General features: G+C 36.5%; 1 protein-coding gene across 1 annotated transcript in view; it reads right to left on the bottom strand.

The window, feature by feature from the left end:
* Nucleotides 1-13451: 13451 nt before the first annotated feature.
* trpc7b (transient receptor potential cation channel, subfamily C, member 7b) overlaps nucleotides 13452-27185 on the bottom strand; it is a 58612-nt gene continuing 44878 nt past the window's right edge. The window contains exons 8-12 of the mRNA XM_051860965.1: nucleotides 18192-18387; nucleotides 17801-18022; nucleotides 16882-16962; nucleotides 16709-16784; nucleotides 13452-16532 (exon numbers count right to left, since the gene is read on the bottom strand). Of these exons, the coding sequence (XP_051716925.1) occupies nucleotides 16390-16532; nucleotides 16709-16784; nucleotides 16882-16962; nucleotides 17801-18022; nucleotides 18192-18387 (718 nt within the window). The 3' untranslated portion in view covers nucleotides 13452-16389. The remainder of the gene's footprint in view (nucleotides 16533-16708; nucleotides 16785-16881; nucleotides 16963-17800; nucleotides 18023-18191; nucleotides 18388-27185) is intronic.

Below are 27185 nucleotides of genomic sequence, written 5' to 3'. Positions count from 1 at the left end.
CCGCAGTAAGACCTTCTGAGGATAAACATGTTGCTGGATGTGTTAAAGTTTGTGAGGAGCATCACATCTTTGAAAGGGATATTTACAATTTACGATAAGGGGAAATTCATTAAAAGTAATTGTATCCCTGCTGATATAGCACTATTTATTTGCACAAGTCTTCCTGTTCCCCAGCCTAGAGTGGTTAGGTCTCCCAGCCTGGCCAAGTAGTTTAAGCTGGACTGTTTGGATGGTTTTAGAGGGTTTAGGTCACCAGCAGGTTAAAGACTAGCAAACCATCATAAAGCTAGAATACAGTACACGACTTTTAAAATCTGAACCGACTAAATAGAATCACAGTTTGAAACTACAAAATTGGATTCTGTGCCCATCACACACTATGCTATTTTCTGTGAAATCTGCAGACAACTAGCATCAACTCTGTAAATCGAGGCAAAATCTTGGCAAAAGTTGTGTAGTCATGTAGTAGGCTGGTTTAAGTTATTACTTTTTAAGCCTGGGAAACACTCATCCATGCATTTGTTTTAAATAGGTTAGATTTTCACTCAGTTCAAAATTCAAAATCATGAATTCCTAAACTTTTTTTTGCCAGCTGAACCCCTTCTGACACAAAACATTTGAACTTGAAGTGTCCCTGAATTTTTTTAGGAGAATATTTTGATCATTTAAAGTGGCTATATGTAAGAATTTTCATGTATTAATCTCTAATGTATTAACAGCTTGTAATGAAACTTTGACCCTCCCTGACTTCCTAGGTTGTCTATGAAAGCCTGTAGATTGATTTTTATGTGAAAATCAAAAGAATGTGATGTTTACACGTGCTCTCGAGAAACTCTCTTCCATTCTTTGACACATGAAATGAATGCTTATACAATGTTCAGGATAATGCCAAAGGAGCCGTACTGTAATGTCAATGTGTCATGCAAAGAAAAGGAATTAATTCAAACTGTAGTCTCACATAGCCAGATCTCTATAGTCTATAGTCTCAAATATTCTCTATAATCAAACTATCATAACAGTGTAATTTTAATGACCTCATCTGTCACCATGATGCCGTTGAATTGCAGAGCTGGAGCAAACATATCAACATTGCTATGATCAGATGCTTTCTGAACAGCTGTTTTCTCACCACAGCCATTTTTGTTTTGTGTTTATTTTGTTATTGAGAGGAAAGCACGCAACACATATACATATTCATCTAAACGTCGCTTTCAGTAGCATGGATGACGGCAGGATGTTCGTTAACAGTCTATCGGCGCAAAGGTATTTCCAACTTCTTTTACTTCTAAGCAAAGAACAAAAACGAACTTCGCCGTGAGTATTACATTCAGTCTCTTGTACATTACGTGAGCATGAGTGCGAGCATGACTGCAGTTCACTTAATGGCCACAGGTGTCACTAATAACAAGGGTTTTTGAATTCTGCATACAGCCTGGTTCATGGTTCTCTGATGTCGGTTAATGGTCACATGACATGCAGGTAGAACGTAGAATGGTAGAACGTTCAAAATTGCCACTTACGTCATAAGACCACATCCTTCATTTCCACTCAGTCATTTTCATTGGCAACCAGTTACTTACTGTATTAAATTCAAAATGTTTTTTTTTTTTTTTTTTACATTTCCCGCTTTCTCACAAAACATAACTGAACAGATAAATCCCAACACTCTTCACTTACACTAATTACATCTGTGGAGTGAATCTTCTGGCTGCTCTTAATTCTGTCTGACTGTCTTCTCTGGGTGGCAGGTCATTTTCTGCTGTCGACTCCTGACTTTAGAAACTCTCTCACATTCACTGTGATCTTTGGTCTCTCTCCAAAATCACAATTAACAACTTTTTAACATCAGCTCTTTGTTCAGGTTTACTGTTTAATCTTCACATGTAAAGCAACTTTAAGTCTAAGAAGTATAAAGAAGTATAAAAGAAGTATAAAATAATTATTACTATTAATAATTTTTATGAAAGTCTCTAACTGTATAAAGCCAGAAATGTTATGAAAACGCATACGCTGTCTTGTAAATAACATGCATTCTATGCGTGACTGTGGTGGTAAAAGCAAGGGGGGCGATCGAGGTTCATTCAAAGATCTGTGACATTAAACCAGATTATACTGAGCTGCTATAAACATGTCAGCATTTTAACTAATTAAGATTCTCTTCAAAGTGTTGCTCAGACATGACAGTATTTTACCTGGAAGAGAAAACTGACCGTAGAAGAAGACGTAAACACTAATTCCAGATATAGCGCCCCATCTGCCGAAACTGAGGATGACACACACTCTTGCTTTTGCTCTTTACATTGTTCTGAATGCGAAAGATGCATGAATTTGAGTGTTTCAGGCCTAACTGAGCAGTTCTTGGCTATAATATTAATAATAATATATATATATATATAATTTGCTTTTCATATACTCAAAGCGCTACATGTCAAAATAGAATAAGTTGCACAGTGGTCTAGACTGTACTCTAATAGTCAAAAGTCCAGCTACATAAAAGTATAAGGACTGTCAGAGAGTGTTAACGGATTGTGATCACCTGTAGATCTCAAGCGCTCATCACTCGTCCAGTATCTATCCCAGGGTGCTGCGGGGCGACTGGCTCGATGGGAAAGAATGAGATGGTGATGATGATGGCGGTGCTGGTGGGATTTTGCTGCTGACAGTAATGAGTGATGGCTTCTCTCCAGGGAAAGAAAAAGTGAGTGAGGAAAGAAAAAAAAGAGAAATGTATAGGGAATAAGTGGTGTCATTCTTCTCGCCATACACCAGTGCGTTTGTGCCCTAGAGGACTGGAATATAATCAATATCCTTCTGTTCAAATGCTCACACACACATACATACACACACACACAAACACACAGGAACAGGAACTTTTCAGCATGATGTTTTTCTTCATGGTTCTGGTGGATGTCGATATTAAACACAATCAAATGTGAAAATAAGTTGATGTTTGAGAGGGTTTGGCACACATCCATGTGTCTGAGAAAAAGGAGGTGTCCTGTATGAATGAAAAAAAAAAAAATAATTAATAGACCTTAATCAGGGTAGATGCAATATTTAATTAGATGAAAATGAATATGAGGTTTTTGGCCACTGAAAATGTTTTGGAAAGACACATGTTTGGCTGAAAGATCAACATCAAAGTACACTTTTTCATTCACATCATTTTAAATGCCATTTACCATTTACTTTGATTAATGTCGATATTGCAAATGTTTCTCATAGACAGCAGAGGTTACACTGAGATCATTTCCTACTTCTCAGATGTTTCTCCTGAAAAAAAGACCACAGAAATGAAGATAGTTAATAAAAAGAAAGAGACTGGTTTAAAGGGGACCTCTAATGCCCCTTTCTCAAAGATTTAATATAAGTCTCTGGTGTCCCCAGAATGTGTCTCTGAAAATCATTTATTATAGCTTATCAAATTTGCCCCTATATTTGGATGTGAGCAAAAACACGCTGTTTTTGTGTGTGTCCCTTTAAATGCAATTGAGCTGCTGCTCCCAGCCGCTTTCCAGAAGAGGGCGGAGCTTTAACAGCTTGCTCAACAACAACAAAGCTGGAGAATCTCACGCAGCCAAAATGAGGATTGTCAGTAACAGTGTTCAGCCTTACATTGTTCAAACCGGAGTCGACACTGATGGAGAGACTCAGGAAGAAGTTACAACTTTTAGAATGAAACTGGATGTTTCTAAATGGTTAGTGGATAAATTTATGTAGTTGCTGTGGAGTTGATTCAACTCATCCACTAGCATGTGCCGTCATGTTAATCTTTTGTGCAAATCCATCGTTGAATTGACCCTCGTTTGTGAAGCAGTCTGGTGTAAAATGGCGGCATGTCAACAACACTCTACTACAACAACTCTTCCTATTCTCTAAAGCAGCCCAGCATGGCCTCACCCCCTTTGTTGTGTGTTCTCGGGGACGGGGTTTATGTAAAATTTTGGGGTTTGTGATGCCACCAACCCGGGAAGAAGCTCGTTGTAGTCCCTACCAGCCATTTGTTGTAGTCCTTAAAAAGCGATTTGTGTAAAAGAAAATATCTCCCTTTGCTTTGAACGTTGAGCGTTGTTACTTTGCAGATGTTGTTTATGCTCAAACAGCAACATTACACACTAACTAAAGTTAAAAAGGTGAAATCAAGGACCCCTTTTATTTTTAAGCATATAGCTCTATTTAATTATAGTTCTACTGTACAACTATGCAGGAGAAAGATCTGAGACAAAGCTGACACTTAAATATAATATCACTAAGTCTCTTAAGCTATAAAAGAGAAAGCTGTAAGCAATGCAATGCTCCTCCAGGGTGAGACTGCAGCACTGGCACGTGTTTTTAATGCATAAATAAATAAATTAAACCAACGAGTCGGGCACATACATGCACCACAAACCCGTGCCAGTGTCAGTCATGCCACCGTATTCATGTGATGCTCCCGGAGGGTGGCATCATCTCACAATGTCACACTAGCCTGCCTCTTCCTCTCCTCCTCTTCCTCAGCGGCTCCCTGAAGATATCTGGACAAACGCCAGACCAGATGTCACGCACCCCGAGCCTTCAGGTCCCTCTCCTGGAGCTGTGCCCGTGTTTATTGCCCGTTTTATATCATTAGTTGGACGTTTGAATGTGTCGCTGCAGCTGAAACAGGATTTAGATTGTTTAGCATTCAGCAGCGTGTCCCAAAACAACCTCTGCTGTACCTCGCCTGGGACACAAACACAAAATATGTTATGATCCAACATCATGTCCCTGCACCCGTATGGATGAATCACTATCATAATTTGTCCAAAATTCAAAACAACATCCTATTCATTAATTCATTGATTCAACTCATTTCAATTCAAATGTGTCTCTGACTGGAACGCAGGAATTTGTAATACGTCTCAAAACAACTCAAAACAAAACATGATTCAGTTCAAGTTAAATCGGTTCATTCAGTCTCTGACTGATTTAAATATCAGAAAATGTTTTTTAGCACTCAGTACAAAAGATTTCAAAACAAAAATCAAGATCAGATTAATTAATTGAGTTAATTTCAATACAAAATGATTGAAAATATTATTATTCAAAACAACATAAAATTAATTAAATAGTCTGATTCAGTTTGTCTCTGAACACAAGGATTTATAATATGTCAAGTCACATTCATTTCTATAGCGCTTTATGCAATGCAGATTTCGAAGCAGCTTCACAGTGATAAAATATGTTTATCAAATATGAGACAAATTCAAATTCTGATCTGAAGCAGCTTTAAAAAGGCAATAGTGTCCTTATTCAGATCAATTCAGTTTAATGTTGATTCAGTTCAGTTCAATAACTGTGTAAAGTTCATCAATTATGATTCAGCTATAAGCAGCTCTACAGAAAACAATAGTGTTGTTATTCAGCTCGAGTAAGATCAATGTTGATTCATTTCAGTTTAATAACAGTGTCAATGTTGCAAAATTCGTCAATTATGAAACGAGTCGAATCAGCTATAAACTATGAAGCAACGTATTAAAACAACACAAGATTCATGAATTGGCCTGATTCAAGAGAGATCAGGTTTTTTTTTTTTTTTTCAGACTTAATGTTTATCACAAAAATCAAGATCAAAACCAAATTGGATGCAATTAATTACAATAGAAAATCTCACACGCACAATGAATATATGTCTTAAAACAGCATCAGATTCAATAACTGGTCTCATTCAGTTCAACTCACAAGGATGTATAATATATTACATCAAGTCACATTTATTTCTATAACTTTTATACAACACAGATTGTTTCAAAGTAGGCTCACAGTGATAAACAGGTTTATCTTACTGATTCGGATTCACATTAAAATGACTGTGTAATTGTGCAGTAATACAAAAATATATTTAACCCTCTGGTGCTCCTGATAAAAAGTGACAGAGCACCTTCAGTATAACTTTTTTTCTTTCAGTGAACTGAATGTACTAGTTCAAAAATTATTCAGACACTAGATATAATTTTGATATATTTTTACTAGTGGGTGCAGGACACTATAGTTCATTTATGTAAGTGAGGAGAGCAAAATAAAGTAAACTGTAACATATTATACCCAATAATATGTCGCAGTAGTCTGGTAGTCTTCATACAGTGGACTACCAGTAAAACTGATAAAAATTTGGGACCAAAAATTATTCACACTTTGACCTGACCATGTTTATCTGACATAATTAAGATGAATTTTTTCTGACATTCACACCGAGTTTCACCATTCTGATGAAGTAAAAACAAAAAATTAAAAAACCAAACATAAACTTTTTTGGTCAAAAATGAGGGTTAAAAGTAATTAAAAGTAATGATCTAATATAAGAGCTAAATGAGGAAATACTGCTGGTTCCTGAGGTGAGAATTACAGAAGGTGAGCGCCTGCAGCTGTGTTAAAATGCCCCTCACATGATTAATGTCCGGCCGCCTCTTACACCTGACGATGACGTGCGGAGAGAGAACGTGATATCTGCAGGCATGAATGGTTTCCATTGGCTCACATTTGATATATTAGAACAGAATGATGATTACAAATAAATAATATATGATGCTTTAGATATTATATAATATATTTCAGTAGATATGCTACAGTGTTGACTGAAAATGAAATATCTGTCATCTATTCATGTTCACTCTCATGTTTTTCCAATATGCCGTTACTTGTCTGTGAAACACAAAATTATTTATAAAGAATATATTACAAATATATTACAATTCTTTATATTACAAAGAATTTTCACATCCGTCAAGCTCCAAAAAGGACAGAAAATAGCATAAAAGTGTCGGTCCGTAAGGATATAATAGAGTTTTAAAGCTTTATGTTACAATGCATGAAAACCAGTGATGTTTAGGCATCAGCCGACATTGACGCATCACTGTTGAAATAATTTTCATTCTTGAGTGAACTATCCCTTTAAAGTCACCATGAAATCAAAATGGACAATTCTTGTTTTTTTGTTTTGTTTTTTTGTAATATTGCAGTTTATTTTAAATGATTTATCCGTGCACATCTTTAAAAAAAAAAAATCATGTTCCTCATAATCTTGAATCAGAACAACTTCCCCTCTCTCTTGCAGTGTAATCTCTTCTTTTCTCTGATGACGTGTTCACTGGTGCGTGGGCGGGGCAACCTGTCACTCACATGAGATCCACCAATAGCAAACCACAACCACCCAAACATCCAATCAATTCCCCATGGACAAAATCAAGCCCCGCCCTACATTTGTTCTTGTTCCAGAAGCCGTTTCACTCGGATACACGACACAATAGGGAAGAAAATACTATTGCGACTTCAGCTTAATGCCGACTTTCAGTGATTCTTATAAATAGGTGTAAATGCAGAAATCTAGCAATACGTTAACCTGCTGGCGAGTGTCATAAATATAATAATAAACCTAAGTGAAGAAGTTCTGTCTCTTTGGCTGAATAAGAGGGTGAATGTGTGACCAAAGGTTCTGGTAGAGCAAATGTAAAGACAAAAGGGTTTCCTCTTCCTCCACGATCCCGCTGGGTCTGCCCACGAGCGGCTCAGAGAAGAAACCAACGGGATTCTGATAGACCACAGGAGGATGAATCATCCTGCCACTCACAGGAAACGCTGAATGGAAATTAAAGGCATATTTCATACTGAAATTCCCTAAGGGCCGAGACGAGTCTCCATGGAGATAAAGAAGCTGCAAATTTGATTTTTATGACTTAAGAACTCAGGAGTGATTCGCAGAAGGCCATTAATAACTAAAAATAGGCACACCTAAGGAAAGAAATCAACTATATGCAGAAAAACATCTTTTGTTTGGTGAGTGTTGTTCAGCTCTTAATAAATTGAAGGATTTACAGCCAACTGAAATCAAAACTGACTGAGCGTGAGTAAACGATGACAGGTTTTTAATTAGTTTCTTTAAGCACTTCCCAAAGACTTCTGAAAGACAGACACACTGTCCTCATGTGAATGAAAGTGATGAAGAACAGAACGTGTTTATGAGGGAACAGAGATATGAAACTGAAGAACAACACTTCACACTGCAGACATGCTCAATATATCCTGGCCTTTTATGAGACGTTTGACCCCATCGTCCCGTCTGCTTACGACTTTTTATGGGGTTTTCGGCTAGACAGATGTGCCGTCTCTCGCTTCAGAGTTACAGTGCATCTAAACCTCGAGCAAACAACACAATACAGCTAAATTAAACTATGATAAAACATTCCCCTTATACTGAACAAATCTTTTACCACTTGATCTATGATTTCCCAGTATCTTTTGAACTAAAAATAACCACAAATGCACAGCAATATTTAAATGCATGAGCATAAAAAATAGTAACATTTGTTAGTTAATTACATTACTTAACATGAACTAATACTGAAAAATACTTAAGCATTAATTAATTTTATTCATACTATGGTCTGTCTGAATACTTGATTCTGATTGGCTGGAAAGTGTGCATTAAAGGCAAGGTAAGCAATTTCGGAGAGGCTAGCAATAGCAAGCTAGCTTTGAAAGCATGAGATCCCACCCTCCCTTCAGAGGGTCTCCAAAGCCACGCCTCCTTTAAAACACATGAATGCCCACAGCCAGAGCAGAGTCTGCAAAGTGTCACGAGAGACGACGTTAAACTACCTCATGTCTCAAAGCACATAACATTACAGTAATAATGAATGCAAACAAGTTACAGAGCTCTAGTTGTACCACCTGACTGCTTCAGATTCATTTCGGTGTTGATAGTGTTTACATAGAAACACATAAATCCGAGTCTGAGGATGTGAACAGCTCTGGGTAGAACGTCACAGGTTGTCATCTTGTAATTACGGTAGTTACGGCGTGGACGTAGCATAAGCTTATTGTTTTGGTTCAGGAGGAACTGTAAAAGACGGCTACTGTTTGTTTGTGTCTCTCGGTGACTGACGTCTGTCTACAATTCTGCATACCCTTACGAAACGAGCTGATGACGTGTGATGTCTGTGCGAGCAGGTGCGCGGAGGTATGGAAATACATATGTTGACAGGCAGGTAGGACATCAGATCGAACGCAATGATTGGACGAACATTTTTTTGGTCCTGAGACTTCCACAGACGATATACTTTTTTTTTTTTAATATTTAGACCACTTCTATTATTGACTGCTATCAGGATGTGAAGTGAGTTTTAACCAAAATAACAAAAGGGGTTTATGAAAAAAAAAACACCATTTAATGCACGACGTGGAGGCAAAGAACCACCAGAGGCGAAGCAGAGTGCATTAAAATCATTGAATGCACAGCTAGCCATGGATTTTACTGCTTATACCATGGTCATTTGCCAGCACTGATAAGCTAAATCGCTTTAAATCAGATACAGAGATAAAGTAGTGCGTGAATCATATCATTTATTTGAATGAATTAGCCTATTGAGAGAAAGAGAAAGAGAGAAATGCATGTGTGAATCACCTGCGTCTGTGCAGTGTCCCTCTACTAGCAATGTGAGTTTAATTACTTCAAAAACAGCGACATTACCACCTGCTTGCTGAGTAATATAATGTAGCGATTCAGTAGAGAAGTTAATTTATCAATAAAAGTCGCAGGGCAGAATACTAGATCTAACGAGCCATAACTGACAAAAATAACCATCATTTTTCATGATCATGGTATAAGCGTGATAATCCATGGCTAGCTGTGTATTAAAACATTTGAATGCGCTTCACAGCGGCAACCAGATCATACATTAAAATCATTTAATGCACAGCTAGCCATGAATTTTCCCTTACTTAATATTAATTTCAACATTTACTAATACATTATTAAAATCAAAAGTTGTATCTGTTAATATTATTTAATGGACATGAACTGACAATAAACAATTGTATTTTTATTAACTAAAGTTGACAGATTGTTGATTAATGTGTTAATGCCTTTAACTAATCAGTAGACCTTACTGTAAAGTGTTACAAAAAATAACAACAATGTAAATGTGACACTATTTACTGTCAAAATGTACATTTAAGTTTCCCATCACCAGTGAAGTACATACTAATACTGTGCAGCAGAAGTACGAGTCAGAGTATCACAAATTCCTTTCATAAAATATCTTTGAATGAAAAAAAAAAAACCACTTAAAAGAACTTAAATAAGTAAAATGATACCCTCTGGTGCACACCGGAGACTCTTTTTTTATGAGTATATCTTTGGAAATGTTTTCACAAGCCTTTTGGCAGTCAATGGACAGTTGCCAGGCAATATCCGAATGTTAAATTGAGTGGAACGAAGCATTGTTGAATCATTTTAAAATCAAGAGACTCTCTTTCAGAGAGCGTCTGTAAGAGTGTGTGTCCTGTATCGGCAGATGTTCTGTCTAGCTCTAGTGACTGTCATTGAGGGTTCACAGCACACATGGTGTGTGAACGCAGCGATGGCGACAGAGGACGATCATGCTACAGATTTTCCTGAAGAAGAACACGGCGCTTTAAAGATCAGTGTTCAAGTTCCAGATACGATCCATTTTGACATCATCAGGTAGCAAATGCCACAACGGCATAACTGAACACGCAACATCCCATGAGTTTGAGTCAAAAGGAGATTTTAAACTTAATCTTAATTTCTTTATGTTTTAACTTTTTCACTATCCAATTAATTATCAATAGATAAAATCTGTAATTGATTTAACAGTCCAACATTTTATAGCTGAATCGACTAATTGTGTCATAACTGATGAATTTTGCAACATCTGAATTGAATCAACATTGGCTCAAGCTGAATAACAACACTATTGTCTTCCGTAGAGCTGCTTTTAGCTGAATTGAACTAATTTCATAATTGATAAACTTTACACAGTTATTGAACTGAACTGAATCAACTGAATTGAGCTGAATAATGACACTACACAGTGCATTAGCGCTGCCCGCTTTTTCAGCGGCGCTGGTTCCGGAAGTATTTTTTCCATTCATTTTTCCCACAGGGATTTATATTCGTTATTTGTTAGTATTTGTTGAAGAGTTTATTAAGCCATAAACCAAACCAGTCATCTATGAGAAGGTGAATCACAAAACTTCAAACTTTGATTTGAAGCAAAAAAGTTTTAAAAATTGGACAAAAAGGTAAAGATACAAGACTGTGAACTTAACGGCTTTAGTGAGGTAAACAACTACAATCCCATGAAGCATTGCGAACAGCATAATGCTTAAAACTACTCATTTACAAATGTTGATTATATATATATATATATATATGTGTGTGTGTGTGTGTGTGTGTGTGTTTAAGTTTATTGCAAAACATGCATATATATATATATATATATATATATATATATATATATATATATATATATGTATATATATATATATATATATATATATATATATATATATACAAATATTTAAGTATTTTGAGAGCTTAGAGAGATCGACTCGATTACATCATCAGCAGTACTTCATGGGAGTGGGTGGAGCTAACGAGATATTTGGCACTTGTTGCTTTTTTCAACTCTCTGATTGGTGTAATTTTCTGTACTGCATCATGGGAAATGTAGTTTTTCACCAGGAATGCCGCTGTTATGATTATTTAAAAAATAAGCTGAAATAATGCAGTGTTGCCAAGTCCACGGTTTTCCCATAAAATTGGTCTACCTTAACACTGTTGCCGCTGGTTATTTTTCATGTCCGTGGGTTGAAGCAACCCCAAATAACATGGTATTTTAGCCCCTGGAATGCAAATTTTACCAGGGGAACCCCGACAAAAATGTGGATTTTACCCTCCGGAAATGTCTTTTTACCAGGGGACCCCCCCTGAAACGTGGTTGGGCCAATTTTGAGTAGCAATTGGGCAGGTTTTGTTGTGAAAACCTGGCAACCCTTCAGCAGAAGCAAATACCATCAATTTTATAAACCTTGAGGCTCACAGTAAGGCTGTCTTTAAAGTTTTATAAGTTCTTGTTCAAATTCAATTTCCCTATGGAGAAAATGAATGGAGTTTTTACTTCAGGAACCCGACTGTTGCACTCTATTGTCATCTGTAGAGCTGCATTTACATGAGGAATATTACTTCAGGTATTTTTCAGTTCATTAGAACTAAAACACTGAATGCCACAGTCACAGATCGATCCGCAGGAATGCCATGAAACAGCTTGTGAATTTAAGCAGTCACATCATCATTTGAATCACAATCAGACACACTGAGCGTGTGCCGCCCGCTCATATTAAAGTGCCACATTGTGTCAGACAAACAAAACAATGGCTTGATTTCCTGGTCACCATCAGTGAGAGCTCGGGCTGTAGATGCCATGGTTACCGTCGCCCTCAAGACTTTTTGCTAGTTATTCTGTTATTTATACAGCCAGCAGCACCAGTGTCAATATCGTCCTGACAGTGTGATAAAATACCTGTCGCAGGTGTCAAGCGATGGCTTCTTGAAGACACCATCTTCACGCATGGCAAATATTATAGGACGACACGTTATATGTTGAGCGGTGACACTAATGGAATGGGGATGTTACCGTGGAGACGAGCGCGACCTCATCTCATGGCTTATAATGGAAGTTGCCGGATAATGTCAGAATGGGACATTGTATAGTAATAACCACAAACCCCTGAAGCTCATTTGTGTAATATTCATGTTTCATGTTGTATTCTCCTGAGGAAAACTACATTTGTTTGTGTTTAGTGCTAGTTTGTGTAATCAAGTTTCATATTAGAGTGTCTACAGATTCTGATTTATTGTTTACAGCTTGGAGCTCTGAACGTGATGAGCACCAGGGGAAATTTCATGTTTCAATTGCGCTGACATTTGTCTTCTGTTCCACAGCGTGCCGATAATATTCACAGAGAGAATTCAGTTGAAAAGTTACTATATGAAAAAGGTCATTTCTGAACTGAGCCCATTTTGAAAATCGAATTTGAGCTATAAATAGCACAATATATGCCTTTGCCTTTTTATTTTCCTTGTGCAGGTGAAAAATATACTTAATGTACAGGATGCAAGTCAACCACACAAAATATTTCCAGGTCACAGTTCACCTCAAAAGAAAGAAGATAAGATCATATATGCATATGTAAAAAGAGGCCCTGTTTTATAGGATCATCAAGTTTTCTGCATTGTAACACTATTTGAAGCATTTTCACATATTTAACTTAAAAAAAAAAAAAAAAATCAGCATCAATTAAAATCAGTTAAAGAACTACTACTATGCTCTATAAATGTTTTACAATATAATAATTTTATAGTTTATTAATAATATGTTATTTATTAATTTAAAATGTATTCTTTTCATATATATATATATATATATATATACACATTTTCTTTAATATTTTCTTTATATTTGTGCTTTAAGTTATAAGCCCTTTTTTTCCCTTTTTTCTGACATTTGTCTTCTGAAAGTTCCCATTCCAAAGCATGCCAAATAATATTTATAGAGAGAATTCAATATTTTTTCATTTCCTGTACGTGTATGAAAAATGTCAAATGAAATAAAGGTACACATTCAAATTAAGACCATTTAAAACTTTTAATTTTTGTTATAAATAGCACAATATTTTGCTCAGTCATGTGTTTCCTTGTACAAGTGTAAAATACACTTTCTGATCATCTGTGTATTTAATTCATTTACTGTTAGTGAAACAAAAAATAATACATTCAGATAAATCTATAACTCTTACTGTAAAACTAGTAAAGGTGAACATGTCATGTAAACGCTCTCTTTCTCTGACTTTAGTCTCTGTGAGCAAGAGCTTTATACAGGCAAAATCTTCAATAAAAGCTACAAATACTGTATTGTGTGTGTGTGTGTGTGTGTGTGTGTGTGTGTGTGTGTGTGTGTGTGTGTGTGTGTGTGCACGTTTTTGTAATTTATGAGGACACAAATTTGTATAATGACATGGGCATTACACTGGTATTACGACGTATATGAGGACATTTCATGAGTCCTCATATTTAAAATAGCTTTAAAACATACTAAACAATGTTTTATTAAAAATGTAAAAATGCAGAATGTTTCCTGTGATGGGTAGGTTTAGGGGTAGGAGTAGTGTAGGGGGAAAGAATGTACAGTTTGTATAAAAACCATTACGCCTATGGAATGTCCTCACTAAGATAGCAAAACAAACCTGTGTGTGTGGGGGGGGGGGTCAAGAGCATGTCTGGGCCATTTACCATATGCCAAAATCAAAACAAGAAATTGAAATCTAATATATGCATATTACGATTAAAAATATATTAAATTGAAATATATATTAAAATATATATAATATTAATATATTAAAACATCTTAAAGTAAAATGTCAAGGTGCTATAAACCAAAATCAAAAGAAAACAATATAAAATCATATATTGCACAATAAAATGTAAAATATATTAACTGTGTATATATTAAAAAGCTCCATGTGTATTCCAGGAATGAGAATTTAAAGAGAAATGCATTTAGTTGTCAATTTTATTTTTTTGTGGGGGTGAAATGGTTTTATTTTGTGTGTGTGTGTGTGTGTGTGTGTGTGTGTGTGTGTGTGTGTGTGTGTGTGTGTTAATTAGACAGCCTGTATGCGTAAAGAGAAAATGATGTTTATGTACATTCTCAGTGTTAACTGCCAATTTGACTCGTACTTAAATGATTAAAACATTTTTATATGAAATCATATCATAAATGGCAACATCACAGTGTTTTCATCTACTGTTTTCCTTTTCTCTGTATATTTCTCTCCTGTGAGATACGATCTCAGAACAGGAAATGACTCTTAAGGGAGGTGATATCCCAGAATGCACTGCATACCTGCTGTGAGCCTGTTAGATTGGTTTAGTCTCCGTTTATATCTCACTCTCTGTTTTTCCTCATCTCTCACTCTCTCCTCAGGACGATGTTCAGTATCTGAGTGAATTGACATCAACTTCTGCTGTAACAGTCACTGATCACAGTCTTTTCCCATTCACTCACTTCCTCCAGAAAGAGGAATCATCTCTGAGATTATTCACACCATTACAACATTCAATCTGACTAGTGATGTAATCGAATCAGTCTGGGGAAATAAAGCTGTTTCACTACTCTTTTTTTGCTTCAATGTTGCAACATCCATCATTTACTAACATTAAAAATGTCTGAATGTGATTCACTTGATGAAGTGTAAAAATATTTTTTAAAATTGGATTGAAAATCACTGGAGTACATTTTACAAGAAAATACAATTTCAGTCTACTTCAAAATTTCATGTTTAATTCCATGTGGCTTCTCTTTGTAATTAATTGTGAAATTTACTAGCAATTTGTGAGAGAGCATTATTTCTACACCGTTTAATGGATGTATGAAGTCAGTTTGAGTATCACATTCACTATCAGTATTAACAAACTAAAAAACAATACTGTCTGTCTTCATTTTTAACACTACTGTTCTACTACTGATCTACTGTTTTAGCATTTTAAACCATACAAACGTCCGTCTGTCAGCTGTTTTGCTTGTGAAGTGTGTTTATTAGAGGTGTGACGAGACGGGTAGCTCACAAGATGAGACACAAGATTGAGTTCATGAGAGCGAGACAAGATTTTTACACAGTATTTTTAAGAAATCCTCAATGACGAAATACATGAGCAGAAAAATAGTCTGCGGGTGCATTTGAAATATTTTAAGTAATCATCTTCTAATGAATGTCATTTCAGTTCTGCTTTGAGTACTCTGTGAGGGAGCGGCGGTGCTGAGCGCGCATTCTACAAGATAAGACATTTGTCAGACGCTTAGGCTCTGTTGTGCAACGAATCCTCCGCCATGGTCTTGTCAGTCATCTCGATACTTACTCTCGTCACATGATCAGTGAACTCTGATTCCTGCTGCACTACGTACTACTCTGCTGCACGTCAAATGGTTTTTATTTCTATAAAAAGCAAAACGACAGTGGAGGCGTAATGTAAACGTAGCAGTGGCACTACCCTCACACTCCATCATGGCAGTATCACAAGACAGCTTTTCACCTCAATGAGAAATCTCGTCACATTTTAATCTTGCGGCACGAGATCTTGTCACACCCCTAGTGTTTATGTATCTTTCATTATATTAAAGGGTTCACCCAAAACTGAAATTTCTGTCATGAAGTACTCACCCTCATGTCGTCCCAAGCTTGTAAGACCTTCGTTTGTCTTCAGAACACAAATTTAAGATATTTTTGATGAAATCCGAGGTTATCTGATCCACACATAGGCAGCAACCTCATTGTATCTTTTGAGGTTCAGAAAGGTACTAAAGGGTGAGTACTTAATGACAGAAATTTAATTTTTTGGGGTGAACTAACTCTTTAAGTGACACTTGATTTGATATTTTGTGACTGATGAATGACATTCAGACATTTTTAAGTGTCTCAAGTGTGGAGATACTTTTCCTAAACTACTTTATACTTGATACTTTGTCACGTAAACTGTGTCTCTCTCTCTCCCCGTCTGTCAGTCTTTCTGTCTCAAGGTTGTTTCTTGGCGTTCCTGCCGAACTTGTCGCTGAGCTGTTGAATGAGGTCAGCCAGTTCTCCAGTGGCCTGAGATTTCTCTTCCAGAAGCTCGTAGCGCAGACTGGAGATGTCCTGTTTTATTTCCTTCAGTTCACCTGTAACACACACACAGAGCTTGAGTTACTCGGAAAAAATCAGATTTTGACTCCAAGAAAATGAGTGATCATCATGATTTAAAGTGACCACAATTAAGATGCTTCTGCTTATAAAACACACACATGACTTAGGTGAAAAATAAGCAGATTTTACAGTGAATTTACTGGGTTTTTACCTTCATTGACTTCATCATTCTCTCTGTCGACCTGAGCCTTCAAAACATAGCGCTTAATCAAACGCTTCATTATCTTCTGTTAGACAGACAGACAGATATAAGAGAGAAAGATTCATTTTAACATGATCATAATTAACTCTGGTCAGTTTCACATGGTTTGTTGATTCTCTCACCTGATATCTTGTGGGGTTTTTGATGGGTTTCTTGAAGGTGTTCTCCTCTCGGCTCCTGAGATTTGCTCGATGACGATCAGCCTGAAAAAATGCCAATATTCAAATGATGTGCATCACAGGTGTATTTCTTATTTTGCAATAGCATCCAATCATATTTATAATGCATGACTGATTTAAGCCTTCATAATGTGAAATGTTTTTGCACTGATTCATTTGTTATGAATAACAAGTTTTGTCATTTTTTGTTTTGTGTGCATCACAATCTAAATGAAAGGAAAAAGTATTCAAAAGAGATGAAGTACATCGCATTGATAAAGTATTTAATTACTTAAATTTGTAAAAATAGACATTAACACCTGGTTATGTAATATGTACAGTATATAAACCTTTTTTTGCACTGAATTGTCAGCAAAAATAACTACATTCATCATAATATATATCATGATCATAACCATAATTATATATTACATGTTTATTTAAATTATATATTATTTATAATATAGAATATTACATTATATTTTTTACCGTACACATATTCTATACTAAATGTAATTCGATCCTGCCCTCTGTGTTTCAGTGTGAATTCTCTTCAGTGTTCTGCATTGATCTCTACAGACATCTGCTGACACTTCAGAAGCTCACAGACGCAAACACTGCGAGGGTCTGATACATGTAATATCAGATTTCAGTCTTTTGTTCTTTAAATGACACTTGATTGAGTCTCACTGTCGAGATCATTTCCATTTAAAAGATTTTAAGATGCAAAACTGCAGACGAGAGTGAACTGAGATATCAGGGAGACGGATTAAACCAGTTAAATTACTTCTACAGTATACAAGGAACATATGTTGAGTTAAAAATAATATATAAGTACCCTGAATTGCATACTTTTAGTGTGTAGTACAAGTATGCGTTTTACCTTCGGCCGTGAATTGAGCATGCCCATCTCCAGCTCATTGTCATGGTGATGACCTTTGCCCTTACACAGTTGTATAAGGCAGGACTTGACCCGGACGATCAGGTAGTAGAAGGATTTCGGGGTGGGCACCAGGTTAAACGGAGCAGGCAACGTCCGTCCCTCATCGAAATACGACAACCAGAGTTTAGCACGAGCAAACTTCCACTCCACATCAGCGTCTTCCTGCAAAAACATGAAGACATAAACCATATAATTCATTTAGTTCATTTTATTTTCGTCATGTAACTATCTAATCCATCCAGAACTGTTTGTCAGGTAAATATCTCTTGCTTTAAGGATATTTAGATATTTTTTATTCAGAATCAATTCTCAGTCTATGGGTTGAGCGTACCTCTATTTCCTGGTAGGAGCTGTTGATCATGGCGATCAGCATGTTGAGAAGAACCACCACCATCGTGACATTATAAACCCCGTACAGCACGTAACCAATGTTCTCAATGAACTTATGATCATACTTCAGAACCACAGAAATCACCTCTGAGAGCCCAAATATGGACCAGAACAGAGTCTTGAAGCTCTCCTCAACCCTGTCAACACACACAGATCACAGGAAAATGTGTTTTCATAGATTCTCATGAAATTTGATAAAAAACACAATGAAAATAATGATACTTTGGATCAACAAAAACTCTTAATGTTGCAGCCAATTTTATAATTTTTTTCTTAAATTATATTTATGGTTTGGTTCAAAACTGTTTTAATATTATATATATATATATACATACAGTCAAACCAAAATTTATTCAGACACCTTGAACATTTCATTAATTAATTCAGTTTATTCACTATAGTTTAAAAAATGGTAATAAAATATGACAAGATCTCAGAGTTAATCTGTGTCAGAAAAAAATATAATCTTAATTATGTCAGATAACACTTAAGCAGAACATGGTCAGGTCAAAGTGTCTGGATAATTTTTGGTTTCCAAATTTTTATCAGTTTTACTGGTAGTCCACTGTATGAAGAATTTTTGTGTATAATATGTCACAGTTTACTTTATTTTGCTATCCTCACTTACATAAATGAACTGTAGTGTCCTGCACCCACTAGTAAAAATATATCAAAAATATCAAAAATGTCTGAATAATTTTTGGTTTGACTATATATATATATATATATATATATATATATATTATATATATATATATATATATATATATATATATATATATATATATATATACACACACACACACAACATTATTTCACCATAAACAAATGAAAAATGAATTTTAACTTGAGATAAAACAAAACAAACAAAAACAAATGTTAGTTGATGTTTAATTTAATTTACTTAATATAAAGACATTGAAAAACCTTACTGTTTATTATGATGTCTTTTTAAAATATGCATCATATTTTCTGCTATTTTCTGCTGTCAGACACTTCATACTGTATGTAGAACTTTTTAGGGATTCCATCTTGGGATTTAGTTTTAATTAATTATTTTTGTTTTAATTCATTTTTAATTGTAATTAAATTGTATGAATTAAACAGTTTGTAAGCATACTTTATCACTAGAAAAAAAAAAAACCTGTTAAACATAAAAAAGTATTAATGTACTCATTTAAGACATTTCTCATTATATAGAACCTTTTTGGCATAAAGCGTTCTTTTAACATTGGGTCAAGAACTCTAGAGTTCTATATAGAACCCCACAGAACCTTTTTTCTGTGAATGATACTTTAAATAAATGACACGGTCATTTCACTTTTTTTCAATGCAACAAATGAGAAAGTTGCTGACATGGATGCATGCCCAGACAGAGAGACTTCTGTTAGCAGACACTGCTCTCTCGGTAAACCTGAGCAGTTTGAGGCCAGTTTCGATCTGTTCTGAAACTCTAGAGGAGACTCGTGTGAGATCACTAGACTCCTTTGAGAACTTCAGCAAGTCTTCAATCTTACTGTCTGGCAGATTGTGATTGTGCTTTCTTGTGTGCCACTTGGACACATTTTTATTCCATCTGCACCTGTTTTTAAACAAGAGCTGCATTCATGAGCTGAATGACGGCAGAATGAGGATGATGAATCATCCAGTGAATCAAATGGAGTGACGCTGGAGAACAGACGAGTAGAGGGTCTGTTAAATAATGGATTTGTTTTGTGTTTTAATGCTGAACTCATGGAGTGGACGCAGTCAAGGTCTCGCTCCCTCCGTGCCGCTCTGAATTGTTACACAGGTTGCGTCCGTGCAAATGCTGGAATATACTTCACCAAGTACTAAAAGGTGTGCATTGTGACAGTTTTCAGAACAATTAAGCACTTTTTCAGTCCAAATTCTCACTGTAATGCAATTACTTTTGTGTTCATTTGTAGTTCTCATTAGATTCTCACTACTGTAATGATTTTTTTATTCAAATCAAATCACATTAATGGCAACACTACAAACACTACAATGATGTATAAATATTTTACAATTTAAATGAAACATTATTATGTTTTTCACATTACAGTACTGCAAAAGTTTGGGTAAATACACTTAATTTAATAAGATTAGGATTAATGGTCCTAAAAATAAGTTTCATTTTCTTTATGCAAAACATAAATTTCTTTATTATGGTTTTGTGGTGAAATATGAGCAGGTTTTGTAAGATTCTCACAGATATTCTTTCACTCTTGCATATAGTTGAACTACAATTAAATCTACAATTAATTCTTCCGTTTTTCATTATAATACGCTTTAACGCTTTTCCTTCGTTTAATTTAAGTCTCTCTTTCACACTTCATATTATTTTCTCAGTCTCTCATTTATTATTAATATATCTAGATGCGGTTTAGAGTTTCTCTCTATCTCTAGTAATTTATCTGATGATTTCAGACAGTAGGTATATTATAGCCATGAGCAACTGGTTTTATTAACACGTAAATCAGATTATAAAGAGAGTATTCAAAAAATAATCCACCTAAGAAGTTCTTCTGTTATGATCTTCTTCCCTCTCTCTCTCTTTCTATTTTCCCTCATAAATTAATCTCCATCTCTTTATTGTTCTTAATGGCACTTCTTTTCTGCTCGTCTTTCCTGTTTTCCATCCATTTGTCTGTCTCGCTCGTTCTCACCCAAACACACCGGCTCAGCTCAATAAATATAAGCGGGAGATTAGATGCCATCGACGCCAATCAAAATGATGAAATGAGCTCGTCTCTTTAATATGAAAGAGATAAAAACTTCAGTTCCTCCGTCAATCTTCATGTTTGCTGATCAAAACCCATTAAGTGCATGTGAGATTTCAGCTGTTAGCTAAAGCTGAGCCCTAAAGGAAATCTGACAAAGTCTACCTCTACACTAATCCAGATACATTTCAAAACACATCTTTTTCTCTACATTTTGTCCTTCTGTCCACACAGAAACAGTGTTTTAGTCCTGTGAAAACTGAGCTTTTTGAAGAAGCTCTCTCAAGTGGATAAATTGTAGTGTGGACTGTGAAGACGTATTTGAAAACTACGACACGTTTATTCATGTGAAGAATATTGTACTGATAGATATGTATGTTTATACCGGCATGTCCCTGATGTGCTATTCACTTTCACAGTGTTGCTAAAGATAGATCTTCATATTACACTCCTGCAAAGATGACAGAACATTTACTTGCAATTGCTGTCCTGGGGCAAAACATTGCATTTTAGACGATACATGAGTGCGACCTGGACGCGGCTGTAAGTAGTGGGATATTTTGGTAATACAATGATCATGCCAGAAGAATATCATGTGAAATTTATTATATCTGGTCTCTCAGTATCATCTCAGGGAGCTTTTATTATGTTTTATGCATATGCAGTAAGATGATTTTAGCATCTTCCAGTGTTTCAGTGTGGACGAGAAACTTTTGGAAATCGCATGAAAACACTAGTGTGGGCAGAGAGTATTTTGAAATTTTGCAGATTAATGTAGATGTAGCCAAAACTTCAGTGACGTCCAGCGACATTCTGTCAAGAAAAAAAAAAACAAGTGAGCTCTCTAGACAACTATTTTAGGCATCACAAGTTAAGACATGTATCCTTCTCTGAGAAGGATACACCAATCCCAGAATGCATCACAACAAAATAATGAAAAATAACATGATAAAAGAGAAATCTAACAGGAACTAACAATGAACAAAATTTGTAAAAGTATTTATTAATCTTTGTTAACGTTAGTTAGTTTAAAACTAATTGTTCACCGTTTCTTCATGATAGTTCACAGTACACCTATTATGCTATTTTAAAGGTTCCTAATTTTTGGAGTTTTGGAGTCTCCTACAATATATTTACATTCATCCAAGGTCAAAAAAACACTTTAATTTTCTCATAATATCCATTGCAGCATCAGCTCTTTTCTCACAGTGTCTGAAACGGTTCAATCAAAGATTCAGTCTCTCTAAACCCCTCCTTTCTGAGAGCTGCTCTGCTCTGATTGGTCAGATGGCTCAGTCTGTTGTGATTTGTTGAAACCAAACCCCCATTACCATATATGGATTTCAGCTCTTCCTCCCCACTTGATACAAGTCATACAAACCTGTAACAATTTTACCATCAATCTCATCCTTTGGAAGTGCATCAAAGTGGATTAGCTTTCGCATCACAGAAAACAGTGTCTTCTAAAAATGAACAACATGATCCAAACTCTTCCAGTCTCAGATACAACTACAGTGATTGAGGGCGGGGCAAAGGAGACATTATTTACAGGCAGCCAATAGAGACAGAGCGTATTTAGGCCACGCCCACACCGGGGGGGGGGGGGGGGGGTCTGGGGCAATCCAACCGTCTCCATTGACTTTGTATTGCGTGAGGCTGCCTCCTTGTCATTTCTGACTTATAACAAAAAACAGAGCAATGCCTTAAAGCTGCTGTGTGACAAGGTGCACAGCAAACAAGCTAAAAAAACAGAACTAAGTTTTTATAAGCTACCGAACCGTAAAAGCCAGCCTTTAAGGAGACAACAGTGGATAAAGGCAATAAGACGTAAAGCATCAGAAGGAAGAATGGGTAAATTTTGGGATCCTGACACTCAGTATGCCTTAGTAAGCCTACGTGTGCAGTAAACATTTAGTCACTGTTAAGTGAAATATCCAAATGTCAGTTTTATATATTATATTTCCTGTCGCTGATTGCATTACCCTCCAGTGGGCGTAGTTCTCATAGTAATATGACATGTCGCGCTCTGTCTCAATCGCCCGTATCCACTTTTTAGCCCTTAAACGCTCGTTTTTTGGGTCGACAGCTTATAAAAACTTCTGGGTTTTTGGTTCTGGGTTTTTTTTAGCTTGTTTTCTGTACACCTTGTCATATAGCAGCTTTTAGACATTGTTCTGTTTTTTGTTATAAGTCAGAAATGAGGCAGCCTCACGCAATACAAAGTCAATGGAGCAGGGTTGGATTGTTTTCCCCCCCGGTGGGCGTGGTTTTCAGATTATGACGCGTGTCGCTCTGTCTCTATGAAGACCATAGGCTGGCATTATGCAAATTAGTTACAAACCTTTCTTTCTGTCTTTCTTTTGGGACGCAATAACTCTATTTATCGTGTATTTTGATTTTTGAAACTTTGCAGACCCTTTACATTCACAAACAGCGAGATTACACACTGCATGAAAGGTAATATCCGAAAAAGCATAATAGGGCACTTCAACAAAAATAACTTTGGATTTTAAAAATGCTAGTAAATGTTAAAAATACCATTGAATAAGATTAAATATTGTAGAAGTATTGTTCAATGTTAGTTCAGAATAACTAATGTCTACAGATGAAACTTTATTGAGTGTTACCATCTTTATGAATGCAAATATCAATAACAATTGTGAGTTGCAATATTTGTGTAACACTCCAAATCTGTCACTTACAGGGCTCAATTTCAATTAGCATGTCATCTTAGAAGACAGCTGACTATGTAGGAGGTGGATGGCAAAGGTTTTGGAACAAAGTGATTATAATTAACTTCACAGAAGTCTAAAGAAGAGCTTCTCAACTGGTTTTACTTCAGATGTGGGTCTGTGTGTGGCTTAGTCACTGGTTAGCTGCAGCAGGTAAACATGTCCTAAAATCACACAAACACACACAGAAGAATTCATCATTCTCATTTTAATTATATTTTCTTTGCTCTGTTCTCTCTGCTTCTCTCCTCTGTGTTTCACAGAATAACTTCACAGTGAATGTGTTTAAAGATGTAGGCAGAGAGAAAGAGAGACTCTTTCTGACTCATGTTTAGGTCATCTACCTTTCTCCACACACACACACACACACACACACACACACACACACACACACACACTCACAGCAGGTTCCAGTTTTGTGTTCGTTTTTCTTCTTTTGCTTTGCGCCTACAGACCGGGCAAGAAAACCATCTCCTCTCTCTATATATATTTCTCTCTTTCTTAAAATATCATCCATATATTAAACAGCCATAGTCTGACTTTCATTCCCCTGTGTTTACAGGAATAGCTCTCACATCTTCTGCTTCATCAGGTCTTTAACATTTATATTTAATTCATTGAGCAGATGCTTTAATACAAATCGATGTACTAACGAGGCCTGGTACAACCCAAGCGATTCATCTTAACCAAACCACTAGGGAACCTCAGGGTTTTTGGCTCAGACTCAGAATGCAAATGAGGGGGCGGAGTCTTGAAAACTGTCCTGAAAAATGTCATGCTGGAAGTAGCCATCAGTAGATGAAAACACTGTGGCCATAAAGGGATGGACATGGTCAGTAACAATACTCAGGTAGGCTGTGGCATTTAAACAATGCTCAATTGGTACTAAAGGGCCAAGAAAATATTCCCCATAGGCGGAGGGTGAACCACATGTTTAAAAACACATAGATTTCCACAAAAAAGTTTCATGTCGGAACAACCTACACATTCCAGCATAAATTATTTGTTGTTAAAGCAGCTACATTCACAAACCATTGTTAATTTTAACTGCATGCAAGCATACTGTATGCGTGATTTGGCATGGCAGCCAATATGAATAATAAATAACCACTGCCTAACCTAATGCAGCAAAACCCTGCGTTTGGACCAGAATTTCCAAAATCAAATCTTCTGAAATTAGTGAGGGTGCTCTAGCCATAATCCACACCTATTTCAACTCATCCTCATCGCGATTTCACAAAATTTCATTATAATCAATGAAGCTGACTGCACAATGAATCTCTTATTTTCGTAATGTCTGCTACACTTTGTTATAATGAGATGCGAGCATGCAGAACTCAGCACTGGACAAAAAACTCCCTGATTGGCCATTGCGTTCAATAAATCAACAGATACTGTATGTCTGTGATCGGCTTCATTGCTCAACGCTGCAAAAACACATTGTAAATAGAAACCTTTGACGCTCTTCAGAGCGCAAACACAGATATGCACTGGAGTGTTAGCCAAATCTGCTTCGCCAATATGCTATCATTACGGAGAAAACTGATCCTAGACCAGCAGTTATGGGCAGCTTTTCCCTCTAAAAGCAGTCAGGAGAAGCAGCAGGAAGTGGTTTGAGTGAGAAAATTCCACACTAGTCTTGAGTCAGTGTCCAAGGGAAGGCTAAGCCTTGCCAAGCCTTACACACACTCCGCCTATGCCTCACAAAATTACATCACCAGCAGCCTGAACAGTTAATACAAGGCAGGATGGATCTATGATTTCATGTTGTTTATGCCAAATTCTGACTCTACCATCTGAATGTCACAGCAGAAATTCAGACTCATCAGACCAGGCAACGTTTTTCCAATCTTCTATCATCCAACTTTGGTGAGCTTGTGTGAATTGTAGCGTCAGTTTGCTGTTCTCAGCTGACAGGAGTAGCACCGGTGTGTCTTCTGCTGCTGTAGCTCATCTGCTTCAAGGTTTGACGTGTTGTGTGTTCAGAGATGCTCTTCTGCAGACCTCGTTATTTGAGTTTCTGTTGCCTTTCTTTCAGCTGGAACCAGTCTGGTCATTCTCCTCTGACCTCTGCCATCAACAAGGCATTTTCACCCACAGAACTTACGCTCACTGGATATTTTCTCTTTTTCTGACCATTCTCTGTAAACCCTAGAGATGGAAATCCCAGAAGATCAACAGGTTCTGAAATACTCCGACCAGCCAGTCTGGCACCAACAACCATGCCAAAGTCACTTAAATCACCTTTCTTCCCCATTCTGATGCTCAGTTTGTACTTCAGCAGATCATCTTGACCGTGTCTACATGCCTAAATGCATTGTGTTGCTGTCATGTGATTGGCTGATTAGATATTTGCGTTAACGAGCAGTTAAACAGGTGACCTAATAAAGTGCCCGGTGAGCGTGTATTTATACACAGCGTGTGTATATGAAGAGTTCAGATGCAAAAGCCGTTAAACGCCACCTTCATCAAAAATGAGATAATAATATTGAGCAAATGTTCTCCACACATAGTATATGTTCATCAAATCATCCTAGCGTCAGCCCATTCAGAAATACTGGTTCGTTGGCAGTAACCTCTAAACACCACTTCCCTTTGCCAGAAAAGCCTCTAACTCCACAGAAGAGCAAATCAGAAGCTGCAATTCAAATCATACGATTTCAAGATGAATGACGGTGTGCGTATGAGCCGGCTTTCAATTGCCGAGCTGCAAGTTTTTGTTCTGTTTTGTCCATTGTTACAGTGGCAATGACAGGGTTTCATGAGTAGCAAGAAAACTCAACAGTGTTCCTTTTGCTGCTGTAAAACTGACACAAAAAGACGTTTTACTTTGTCTTGCTGTCCAAAGAGTTGGACTTAGAGGTTTTTGAAAAAAAAAGCACACATGAACTTAGCTGGTTTTGCAGCAAAAGACAACAAAGCATTTCAATAACTGACTAACAACCTTTTTATTGCCATTAAAGTGAAATTACTGAACCTAAATATATTAGCCTGGTAAAAAAATGCTCATTTAAAAGAAAACATGTCAGACGGACTTAAAGGTTTTTCCAACAGAACTCTTCATATATATATATGTGTGTGTGTGTGTGTGTGTGTGTTTGTGTGTAGCTCTATGCATTTATGCATTTTCAAAAAATCGTCAAAATCCTTGACTGACAGCCTCAGGCGTGACATTTTTCAAGAGTTTCTTAAACATTTTTTTATGTTCCCTGGTGAAAACCCACCCACCCCCCACACACACAAGCTTAAAAAGACTCAATGAGAGAAATCCTGGGCTCAAATTAACTCTCCTCACACACCATGCATGTTTTCTGATCGATGTGCTTCTGCCAGCAGGAGAGTTTTGTGTTTTCTCTACTGGTTGGAGGACATTTTTACTCATTCTGTCCATTCCTGACTGCCTGTTTCCTCTCGTTCTTTATCTCTGGAGTGTTAAAGTGCAAACCCTGCAGTGTTGCTTTACAAAGACCCGCTCCAGCA

This window comes from Ctenopharyngodon idella, chromosome 14, assembly GCF_019924925.1.
Source record: "Ctenopharyngodon idella isolate HZGC_01 chromosome 14, HZGC01, whole genome shotgun sequence".
NCBI classification, from domain to species: domain Eukaryota; kingdom Metazoa; phylum Chordata; class Actinopteri; order Cypriniformes; family Xenocyprididae; genus Ctenopharyngodon; species Ctenopharyngodon idella.
This window is presented reverse-complemented; position numbering and strand designations above follow the sequence as displayed.